At 51.5% G+C, this 12266-nt stretch overlaps 1 protein-coding gene across 8 annotated transcripts in view; it reads right to left on the bottom strand.

The window, feature by feature from the left end:
- Positions 1–1739: 1739 nt before the first annotated feature.
- The window catches only part of GRM4 (glutamate metabotropic receptor 4), a 266208-nt gene continuing 255681 nt past the window's right edge, over positions 1740–12266 (bottom strand). For all 8 annotated transcript variants that reach the window (XM_045017079.1, XM_045017085.1, XM_045017082.1 and 5 more), the window contains one exon: positions 1740–2513. In XM_045017079.1, the coding sequence (XP_044873014.1) occupies positions 2464–2513 (50 nt within the window). In that variant the 3' untranslated portion in view covers positions 1740–2463. The remainder of the gene's footprint in view (positions 2514–12266) is intronic.

Genomic DNA, 12266 nt, shown 5'->3' with positions numbered 1-12266 from the left:
GCAGGCCGGACGCCTTGTCTGGCTACAGAGCAGGCAGCGTCAGGGCAAGCTGCTCCCGCTCTGCTTTGACAGCACGCCTCATCTCCGCTCTGAGGGAATCCCACGTGGGGTGAGAGGACAGGAGCGGCTCTAGCCATTTTGCTGCAGCCGCCGAGGAAGGAACCCCCCCAAACATCCAATCAGAGCAGAGCCGAAAAATAAAAAAGCCCTGGGATGTGACACCTGCTGGAAGTTGGTACCCCAGGCAACCACACTGCTCGCCCGACCCTAGAGCCGGCACCTGAGAGGCTGGCTCTGTCTCCATGGCCCAACCGATCCTTGGCCTCTCAGCATCCATTGGGATGAGAGAGGAATCAGGCGCTTTGTACTTCAATGGAGCCTCTTCAACTGCAACCTGTTCAATCCACTAGTGCAGTCAAGGCCCCCGCCTTACTCCTTTCCAGGCCAAAAGGGACCCTCATGAGCATCTAGTCTGACTTCCTGCAAAACACAGGCCAGGGACCCTCCTCCCGAAATTCCTGGAGCGATAATGGGTGGTTGAACTGGAGCACATCTTTCAGAAAGCGAGTCAGGGTGGGAGTTGCAACCACCCTAGTGTAAAGCTGGAGGTGTAAATTCCAGCTCGAGGAGCCATACCCATGCTAGCTCTGATCTGTGTGGCAACATAAGCAGCTGCCTGGGTCCACCCAGAGTGTCACAGACGGGTATGTAGTCGGGGGGGGAGGGGGGCTAGCCCCTCTCACACCACCATGGCTACCTTCTATTTTTAGCACGCTAGCTTGCACAGAGCTAGTGTGGGTACGTCTCAGTGAGCTGGGGACCAAAGTGTAGAGGTGCCCTCAAAAGCCATTGAAATTTATGCTTCTAAATCACTTGGCTACGTTTGAAAATCCCACCTATGATCTTGAATTTCACGCCTTCGCATGCTGGAGAATCCACTGCATCCTAGGTACACTGTATGGCTTTTCAGTTTTAATGGAGAAACACCAGTAAAAAACCCCAGTACAGAAACAAACAAAAAAATGATGTTTATTGGATAAACACTAGAACTGGTTATTTGTAGCTAAGGGCTTGTAACACAGACTACAGGGTTGTGATTTCTAGAGCTCACAGACGCGTGGTGCATTAATTGATCCGTGTGTCCCCCTATTGGTGGTGGGCACTAAAGGTTCCCTATGGCATTTTAACATAGTGCTGGGTGAGGCTATACTGTGTTAAAGTACACAAGGGAACATTACAAAGCAACCACTCACTACAGTATATACTGATGTAATGAGCAATGTATATAATATACAAGGAAAAAGTCTTGCATCCTCCCAGATTTTTGGACATCTTCATAAATCTCAAAGTTATCAACACCCCCCCCCAATGAAATTAACAAACCCTGAAGAATAAAAGCCCTATTAATAAACCTCCCTTAAAAATGTGCATCTTATTTCTAGCCTGAATGTATCTCATTTCAGCTTCCAGCCACTGGATCTTGTTCTGCTTTTGTGTGGTAGATTAAAGAGCCCTTTGATAGAAGAAACCTTTTCCCTACACAGGTACTTATTGACTGCGATCAAGTCACCTCTTCACCTTCTTTTTGATAAGCCAAAGAGCCTCCCTTGAGCTAGCCATCGACATGCACCAGTAAAAGACAAAAGCTGAGTGCAAAACCATGGTCTTTTATTAGAAAGTTCCTCGTATAAAAATGATCATGCTCTACACTTTTCATCGAATAATTCATAAACATCCAGGCACTGAACTTAGGGGGGGGGGAGTTGTTGGGTTTTTTTTCGATTGGTCAGTACATAAAGCAGACATAATTCAATCCATATGGTCATCACATACATCAATTGTACCACCTATAGAAATCAGCACTTTGAACACAGTCTAGATTTTATTTAATTTTTTGTTGTTTTTTTTTTTTAAATCTTTAATTTTTTTTGCAACACATAGAACTTGGTAGGAGAAAAAGTGAAGAGAGGCAGAGGAAGAAGAGAACAAAAGAAAAATGGAAAATGAACAAAATAAAGAGAGAGAGAGAGAAAGTGAAATTCTTCACAACCACAAACGATCTCACAAATTGTGGAAAAGGGAAAAGGTATCTGCAATTTATTTTATTTTTCCAAGATACAGAAAAAAATCCCCCAGAGATTTATTAAAGTCTGTCACCTCTGCCCCACTGTACGTGCACTCTGGTCGGTTGTTCCTCTTCCTCCTCCCAAGAGGCGTGTGTTTTGACGGTTGGTTGGTTGGTTGGTTGGTTGGTTGGTTTTTTTGCCGACGTTAATGGCCATCTTCCCAAGCAGCATCGTCCACCAGCCCAGCCAGTAGAATTAGGCACCCGCGATGCCCTCTTCTAATCGGATCCAACTTCCCCACCCCCCAACTTCCTGCGATGAGCAATTCGACTCAACTCTCCGGCTTCTCCTCCTCCTCCCCAGCAACTCAGCCCGGGGTGGTTATGATCAGCTGGAGTTAAATTGCATGGTTGCTATAGCTGACGTAAGTCTGTTTGGTTGCCAGAGCTGGAAGGAGAGAAAAACCACATATGTATCATTAATGAAGCCTTCCCATACCACAACCTTGAACCAACCTTCACGCCACTAGAGCTTGGGTGGGAATATGAAATAAGGCTCAGTCTCTGCAGTGGTGCTGGAACAATTTTTATAGTGGGGGTACTGAAGGCGGAAACCATGTATTTGGGTTGTAATTGCTACTTCAAGCCAGGGGGTGCGGTAACTCCCCTAGGTCCAGCACCTATGAGTCTCTGAAGACTGTCAGGCAGAGATACAACCAGCTGCATCCAGGGTCAATTCTGCAGCTCCATGCAAAGGCAATGAGCCACGGCCTAGATTGCAGAAGTGCTCAGCTCCCGCTGGGCCCAAGGAGAGTCTCAGACGTTCAGCACCTCCGCAAAGCAGGCTATTAGGCCCCAGTTCTACAAGGCCCAAGATGCAGGGGGGAGACCTCCTACCTCCACCTGCCCCACACAGGATGCAGAGGGTGGAGTCTCAGGGCTGCCGAAGATGGGGAAAGAATAAGTTTAGCATCCAGAACAGGTGCCTGTGATTGTGGAGGGAGTTAAGGGAAGAGTGGAGGGAGGTTTCATGGGAAACAGGACGAAGGGGGATCCCAAGATATACTCTAGCCACTGATAAAGAGGGAGATGGCCTGACTCCCTGGGGATCTCAAGCCACAGAGCTCCAAGTCAGCAGGAGGCAGCTGGTATGTAATCCTCATGGCACTGGTTTGTGAGCAGCAAACATGCTAGCCCTGGTGGAGCCCACAGAAGCGGCGACAGACTTCCTGCAGCCGGTGGTTCAGAAGCCTTGCCTGAACAAATCCTGACTACAGATAATCGGGCCATCTCTGGGCGTTCGGGTCTGGCTAGACTAGGGAAACGTGCACTGGCTGCAGTTGTGGCAATGAGGTTACACCTATGCAAACCCCTAATGCAGGCACAGTGCACCCAGGCAACTCAGGGCTTGCACCGCGCTCAACTTGCCACCCCCTCACATCAAGTTGTAAGTGGCACCAGCGGCGGTTCCGCCTTACACCGGGGCAGCTCATCCGTGTGGGTGTAGAAAACAACAAACCCAGAAGAGCGAGTGCCTTAGGCAAATGGCCTGCGTTGCAGGAGAGTGGAGCTTGAATGGCGACTGGAGTCAAGGGGCCCGCTTCTCAGCCCACCTGCTCCTTGTGTAGTCAGGTACAGCAACACAACGTGCGAGAGAACTGTACCCTGCTGGCAGAACTGTAACTAGGTATTTTTGCACCCAAGGCAAGAATATAAAATTGCACCCTCCCCCAGGGTCGGCTCTTCAGTGGCAATTTGGTGGCAGGTCCCTCAGTCCCTCTCGGAGGGAAGGGCCTGCCGCCAAATTGCCGCCAAAGAATGAATGAAAGGGCGGTGGTAGAACCTGTGATTTTGGGGGGCCAACTCATGATTAAGAGAGGTGGGAGGTGCTGGATATCAGTAGTGGTCACTAGGGATTAGCAAGTGTCCTGAGAATGCTGGGAGTTCAGGTCTGCAGGGCAGGATCAGGGGTGGCAGCTTTGTAGAAATTTTGGTGGTGCCCAAAACCCACCCCCACCCAAACTCTGCCCCCCACCACCCACCCAAGGCTCTGGGAGGGAGTTTGGGTGAGAGAGGAGGTCTGGGGTGCAGGCCCTAGGCTGGAGTAGGGGATTGGGGTGCAGGCTCTGGGAGGGAGTTTGGGGATGGGAGGGAGTGCAAAGGGATAGGGTGCAGGGATGAGGGCTGTGGCTGCAGCTGAGGGGTTTGGAGTGGGCGGGGGCTCAGGGTGAGAGTCGGGGTGAGGGCTCTGTCTGGGACTGGGGATGAGGTGTTTGGGGTGCTGGAGGGGCTCAGGGCTCGGGCAGAGGGTTAGGGTGTGGGGGGATGAGGGCTCTGGCTAGGACTGGGGATGAGGTGTTTGGGGTGCTGAAGGGGCTCAGGGCTCGGACAGAGGGTTGAGGGTGCGATGGGGGGGTGAAAGCTCTGACTGGGGGTGTGGGCTCTGGGGTGGGGCAGGGGATGAGTTTGGGGTGCAGGCAGGCTGCTCCGGGACAGGGGCCAGAGAGGAGGACTCCCTCCAGCCCTTTCCCTGCCGGCAGCAGCGAGCTCTGGGGGAGGAGTCCCCCTTTCCTGCCCCCCCCAGCAGCGCACTCACCCCCACCAGTGTCACTGCATGTGCTCCTAGGGCCCCTCTCAGGTCCAGGAATCTCCCTCACCTCCCCCTTAGTGGGTGCCGGGGGGCGCTGCGTGCGCCTCCTCCCCTGCTGTTGCCCCTGACTGTAGCCTCACTGGGGGTGAGGGATGGGGCTGCCTCCTTGCCCAGCATGGGGCAGGAACGGTGACTGCAGGTGGCGGGGGGGCTGTGCTGCTGGAGGGTCCCACTGGAAAATGAAAGGGTCTGAGGGGGAAGGGCAGGCTCACAGTCAGCCTGCCCTGGCAGTGAGATGGGCGGCACTAGGACCCTATGGCAGCAGTTGCTGCACGGAGCTGAAGTGGCGGGGGAAGCAAGTCAGGGCTGGGGGACACTCGGGGGCGGCGCGGGGTGGGGGCGGGAGATCACCTCGGTTATAGATCTCTCTGTGCCTGCCAGCGGCTTTTTTTCCTCCACCACTTTCTGCGCCCCTGGGCTTTTTGCGCCTGAGGCAAGTGCCTCACGCGCCTCGCCCTTGTTACGGCACTGCCGCGAGGCACGGGTGGGAGGGCGGCAGAGAATCAGGCCCAATAGGATCAGCACCTCTGACAATGAGCCGCTTGGTCGCCAAGTGCTGATCCATGACCAACGTCCAGGAATCAAACTCCTGCAGCGAACATCAGTCTCTTAGTTTTAGGCCAAGCCCCCAAGACAAGGGTGTTTTAAAAGGAGCCCAGGCTGGCAGCTTTAGCCAACCATTTAAAGAGGCCATGCACCCAAATACCTTTTAACCCATAGGGCCCTGTTATTAACAAGCTAAAGTGAGTGAGGTGCTTTGAAAAATGGATATTACTATTTCTCATTTATATTACCCTAACGCCTAGGAGCCCCACGCACTGCCCAGGACTCCATTGTGCTAGGGGCTGGACAAACAGAACAAGAAGTAGCACCGCCTATGTATGAATATCATCGAAAGCCCTGTAAAGTGCTACATCAGATTATTAATATTACCAGCCAGAGCAGAAAAGCTCATCTCAGATTTAGGCTCTTATGAGAACTGAAGCTGGAGCAGACCCACTAGAAGAACCAATATCCTGCTCGTTGTGAGGCCTGCTGGGCAGAGTAAGGGGGGAGGGAGCTGTACCCAGCTCCTAACTCTCCTGAGTGAGCCACTGGCATTACCACAGATCACACGGAGATGGGGCATGAAAACAGCTGCTCCTCCCACTCCTGTGCAGGTGTGCAGGGAGTGAGTGGGCAGCAGTGGAGAGTGGGCAAATCCTTGGCTCCATCGTATCCCTCCCCTCCCCCAACACTCCAGCAAGCGCAGCAGAACTGGACTCCGGAGTCAGAAGTGAGTGAGCAGCTGCCCTTGGACAATCAGGCTCGTCCTGAGCAATTCACCTCTCTCCCCACCTCCCCCCCCCCCCCCGGGGGTAGCACGCATTGAACTGTGAGTGATTTCCAAAGAAAAGGCAAACGATTTCCCAGGTTGGTCTCAGGGCGCCAGAGTTCACGTGAGTCACTCGTAATTAAATAGACATTTCCCAGTGGGAACCTGCCTCTTTTATGGTAACAGATTAACCTCATGGGGACAGAGAAAGCCCCCCCACTCCCCAACTCCCCATCCTTCCTGTATTGGCCCCTTTGATGTTCCAGTGTGAACACATGGGCCAGATTCTCAGTTACTCTACGGAGCTTTAATGCTGCTCTGATGGCTTGAATAGGTAAAATTGGATCCCTGAGAAACCGCCCCCCCGACCCTTGGGCTCCGCTCCAGCTGGTATAGAGATGGTGTAAGGGTGCTACCCCAGCCTGCTCCCAGCGCCCAGGCATTGGGGATGGATCAGGGGCATGGCCAGAATCCCCGGCAGTCTGGCCGTTCTCCGCTTCTCAGGGCCCAGAGGCTGCTGTGATTTACACCAGGAGCTGGGCACGGCTCCACATGGCCCCAGAATAGGGGGGCACAAAAGTGGTTTAAAACCACTTTTGCTCTCCCCTCTCTCCACTTCAGAAGCAGGAATGGGGTAGCTGAGAAGCAAGCCCTGTAACGCTATGAGGATCATCGCTGGGGCCGGGCAAAGCTCGGGGGGCGGTTTTGGTTTCTGCAATACCCTGAACATTGGGATTTGGTCTTGAAAGAACCAAACTCCATGTGCTTTGACCCCGGGGTCCATCTTCACTTCCATCTTCAGGGTGGGGCTTAGGGGGGTTTTCCCCAGGTCTGGAACATCGTGACTAGAGAGGGGCTGGATCAGAGCTTTCGAGCTGAACTTTGGGGAAGTTCCCAGGTGCGTCTGGATCCAAATTTTGCAGACAGCACCCAGACCTGTATTGCAAATGGGCCCAGGTCCGAGCTGCGTGTGAGAAACTCGGCTGGAAAGCAGGCCTCTGACCGGGTGGCAGGGTGTGAGACCCAGCTGAGGGATGCGTGACTCGCTTGTTGAGCTGCCCTGCTAGCAGAGTAAGAGACCTGCCTACAGCTGGGGAGTCAGTTTTGCTGCCTCGTGGTGGCAGATGAAGCCTGTAACTCCATCAGCACAGGGGAGAGACGAGGCAAGCAGCCCTCGGGTCAGAAGGAACCAGAGACAAAGAGAGAGAGATCCTGCAGGGAGCCCTAGGAACTGCCATGCTCGGGGAGAGGTTCTGCTATTGCAAGCTGAGTTCCCAATATAGCCAAACAGGGTGAGTTTGGTCTTAGACAGCAGGTGCAAACCTTATCTGGAGCAGGGCAGGGATGGCGCCTGCTCATGAGATCAAAACTAAAAGCCACAAAAACTAGGACCATTTGGATTTAGATCTGGATTCTGGACCCCCAAGTTGCATGGCAGCGCTTAGAGGCAGGAGCGCTGCCAGCTTTTCTGGCACCCTAGGCGGCGGAAGGTCCCGCCCCCGAAATACCGACGACAACCGGGGCGGCCGAAGATCCGGCAGCCGCGGTCACCCCCCCCCCAAATGTTAGCAACCTAGGTGACCGCCTAGGTCGCCTAATGGGTTGCGCTGGCCCTGCTTAGAGGCCAAGTCCCCTTTGTGCAAGGCCCCGTACAAACACGTGACAATGAGATGGTCCCTGACCCACAGTGCTAACAATCTGTTAGTTCGGCAGTGTTTGGATCCAGGGTTTTGATTGGGACAATTCTGGAGATGGAGGGCCTGGTTTTCCTCTGACTGACACTGGTGTAAAGCAGGAATAATGCCCTTCAATCAATGATGTTGCCCTGTTGTTAAACTGGTGTAAGTGAAAGCAGCACCAGACCCACAAACCTGGTCAAGATCCATAGCTCGGACCCATGGTTTTGGTTCTGATCCATCTCCAGTGCATGGGAGACGGCACCAAAACCTGGACTTCCAAACTTGGAAGGAGTTTGGCTCTGACTATTGCAACTCTGGGCGTGATCCTCAGCAGGTGTAAACCAAGAGAGTTGTACTGACTTGGACAGAGTGATGTTGATTTATTTACCCCAGCCAGGGATCTGGTCCTTTCTCAAACCCCTTCCTTTAAAAGCTAGGGATGTAGGTGGCACTGTAAACAGATCCCTTTATGGAACAAACTGGAGGCTATTTATTTGTCCTGTAAATGATATGAGAGAGAGAGGATGAAGTGTGTGACCTGCTCTGTATTTCAAGAGGGATTCTAATTAGAAGAGGATCTGTGGAAGAGTTCTCCTCTCCAGTGAGATTACTTTCATATGAATATGCCCCCGGTCCGAGCCCTCAATTACAGTTTTAAGGGGAAATATCTCCAGCTGGAGCTGACTCTTCCTTTGAAGAAGATCAGAGCTAGCGGACCAGCCTCCCGCTCCTTTGTCAGTTTCAAAAGCCTGAGCATCAGCCTCCCACCCTCCCTCTGATCTGTTTCAAAGCTCTGGCAAAGGTGGGGCTTGTGCAGTAATGGCCAGAGCCAAGGCAGGGAGTCTAAAGCCAAAGCCTTAACGCTGAGGGGAGTTCGAGCAGTGGGGGGAGTGTGCCAGTGCTGGAATTGGTCAGATGGAAGGAGGGGAGGGTACAAACGCAGACGGAGAGCAGGGGGCTTGTATCACCCCACGCAGCTCAGATTCAGTGCTCGTCTCCCCTGTCCCAGGACAACCAACCTCAAGTAGGGTAAAGTCAGGGTGCAGCTCCCCACTCACTCAATAAACAGGATCACCTCAATTTCAGGCTCCAGCTAGCATGTGAGTGGGTGCCAGCACATGGCCTCATTTCCCCTGACGGCTCGTCTACAGAGGCTGAACCCGGGACCTTTACATAAAAACAAACAAACAAAAAACCCCCAACCCTCTGGCTGCTGCCTGAGCTAAAGAACCAGGTCTATCAGCATGGTGGTCTTAGCACGTTCAGAAACCTTTTACGTGGTCTGGCCACTAGTGGGGAACAAAGACACGCTTGGCCAGTGCGTTAGATCTCCAGGTAGAGATGTGCCCTGTGCTGCCCAGCAACCTAAACTGCTAGCAGCTCAGTAAACGTATGCAGCCCTCGAGAGCCCTACAGTGTGACCCACAACTGCCTGCTCCAGCTAAACTCTGGGGGTGGTTCAAAGCACAAAGTTGCTGCTGGTGGTTCCCACTCGCTTGCCACGAACACAAGTAAATATTAGGGCCTGCACATTTACAACTGATTAAAAATGTATATATGTAAATGGATATGCAAATCTGGTGCAGCCCTCCGGCTCCTTGAATTTTGCCACCATAATCCTCAGTGAATGGGTGCAACCATTCATAAACAAAGAGGGGAGAAGACAGAGACACCATGGGAAAATTCATGGTGCTCCAGCCCGTAAAACACTGGAGAGGAGCAAATCCCCCTCATCACCTGCCCCCAGCCCCTCTGGGAGGCAAAGCTGGTGACGGCAGGGCACAGGGTCAGGAGAGGATGATCACAGAGTACAGGCTCCATTTTCAGACCCATCTTAAACAGCCCCCCCTCCATTTTGGTTCCTGACATTTTGTAGGTGCAGTTTAGGTCATTTAGATACACAGATTAGACAAGACCAGAGAGAGGGAGAAATTCCTTGAATACTAAAGACAGACAGGCAGACACCTAGATACCAGAAGACACCTAGGTACTATAGACAGACAGACAAGCACCTCCTTTCCAGGTCTAGATAGGCTCGTAGTCATCCCAATTGCATGATCAGAGCAGATTATGCTCTGTGCCCACATATTGTAAATGCATTAAAAAAAAAAGATTGTTTTTAAAAACCCAGCCTTAAGTCTTCCTTATTTATCCACAGTGATTTCCCATGACCTCCCCCACCCTGTGCATGGTTAGGGCTGTGCTGATATCACTGCCCCCTGGTTGGCGGCTTTACGGTGTCTGAGATACATGATGGCAATTAATCCCTGAGGGGCGTCCATCCGGCCCTCGCTCCCTCTCAGCCTTCCCAGGATTCCCTCGCCCTTTCCCTCCAGCAGCTCCGGCAGATTGTGGCAGTCAGAGACTTATTTATTTATTTCTCCCCCACCCCTCCACCCAGTGCCGGTGCATCCTTGACAAATGAACCTTATTGAAGATTTCAGACGCTGTTATCCTCAGATAACAATTAGATGGGCCATAAGAAATTAGAGCTGACAGCGCTATTTGTTAGCTGCAATGTTTTCATAGCCAATCTGCTTGCAATCAAGCCCTGTAAATTATTTATTCTGTTGTTTATTTAAAGATACGTGACCTGCCAGTGACAGAATGAAAAACAGCCCTTCCCTTCCCGTGGTTGACAACTCTACAGTCGCTCCCGTCCCTCAAATTAATAATGCAATCGGCTTCCTGAGACTGTCCCTGACACGCCGCGGTGCCAGCTTTCTATTCAGGCTGAGCACCCACATTCCAAATGCAAGACGCATTGGAGCCTGAGATGCTGCAGAACGGAGCCTTTCCTCTCGCTGCTGTGTGCTTCCACCGGCCGGCTGATAGATACAGCTGGCAGGGCTCCCATTGCCCACCACCTCAAAGCATAGGGAGGGAAGTGAACTGGGATCAGTTCCTGGCTCCTGTGTAATCCTGTCACTGCATCGCTCTGTGCCTCAGTTCCCCCTCTGTAAAATGGGGTAATAATTCTGTCTGGTTTATTTAAACTGTCAGCTCTTTGGGGTAGGGACTGTCTCTTACTATGGGTCTGCAGAGGGTACAATGGGGCCCAGCTTTTGGTTGGTTTCCATAATACAGCCCCCCCCATAAAACAGATCAGCATGGTTTGGGGGTGGAAGAGCTGAGGGGGAGCAGGGATAGGAGTGAGAACAGGCACTGGGAGTCTGGACTTTTGGATTCTGTTTCTACTTCTGCTACTGATGCACTGTATAGCTTGGGGGAGAGTCAACCTCCCGCTGCCTCTGTTAAATGGGTACCTGACCACCTAACACAGTGGGGTGGTGGGAGGGTTATTTACAAAGTGATTGTATGGGGCCTTGAGATCCTTGAGTTAAAGAGGCTATATCAGTGCTAAGTATTGTTATTGCTCTGACAATAGCATCTCTGAAAGGGGGTAAGTCAGGCCAACCCAATGGAAAAGCAACATCTTAGAAGCAAATGCTGAATAGTGAGACGTAGTCCAGTGACTTTGGGCCCCAAATTGATATAGTTCAGAGGATCCAGATTGGGGTGATCCGAGATATTAGTGTAATACACAAAGGAGCCACTAGAGGGAGACATGATCACGCACACTTTGCGCATCCTCCTGTTGCTGATGCAGGCTGAGAACTAAAGGACAGGCAGCTTCTGGAGTCAGATATTGTGATAATTCATAGCTCCTGCAACCCCCGGATCTCCTAGTCCTTTGTACAGGCAAGAACGCAGAGAAAGGCACAAAAGCCAAAGGAACTCTGCAGCGGGTGATGAGTCACAAACCAGTTAAATGGACTGTGGAGGGAGTCAAAGGTGGACAGAGGAAAGAACAAAGAAGTCGTCCATTGAAAGGAGTTCTGATACCTCAGTGATGAGAGGGGTACAAAACCACACAGAACAGAACAGAACAGCCCTTACTGCAACAAAACAAATCTTGTCTATGGGACTTTGGTCGCTGCAGGTGCGGTTGCATGAAGAAAAGATCAGAGAGGTCTGAGCACAAGGGGAACTTGGGACCAATCCAAAACCACTCATGGGGAAGTCACGTGGACAACTCTGCCATCAGTTAGCACTAATTAAGGCATCCTGGCCAAGCCTCCTCTCAGACTCTAACATGGAAGGGGAATGGGCAGTAGCCATGGAGAAAAGAAGGTACAGATAACGGAACCCAAAGAGGGGCAAAAATTGTTGATAGATCTGATTAAAGCACATAGAGAGGGGGGAGGTAGGTAGACAGATATTGCAGGTATGACAGACAGACACATTACATCAGAGATAGATAGATAGATAGAAATGAAAAACAAACCATGAAATTGCATGGAAACATATTTACGGTTTCTATCCTGGTTATGTTGCAACCCACAAATTTCACCTCTCATGAAATTTTAGCGAATTGGCAGGTTTCTCACCTAAACATGGGAAGATTCCATTCCCTGGATGTTTTGCTGTGAAAATTTTGCCCCAGTGGAATGTCACATTTTGAAATTCTACCCATTTCACAGGTATTGACTCTTTCTCGCTCACAAAAGCTCCTGTTTTTGCAAATTCAAACCAAAAAAGGTGCAGATCTGGCTT

This window comes from Mauremys mutica, chromosome 4 (assembly GCF_020497125.1).
Source record: "Mauremys mutica isolate MM-2020 ecotype Southern chromosome 4, ASM2049712v1, whole genome shotgun sequence".
NCBI classification, from domain to species: domain Eukaryota; kingdom Metazoa; phylum Chordata; order Testudines; family Geoemydidae; genus Mauremys; species Mauremys mutica.
This window is presented reverse-complemented; position numbering and strand designations above follow the sequence as displayed.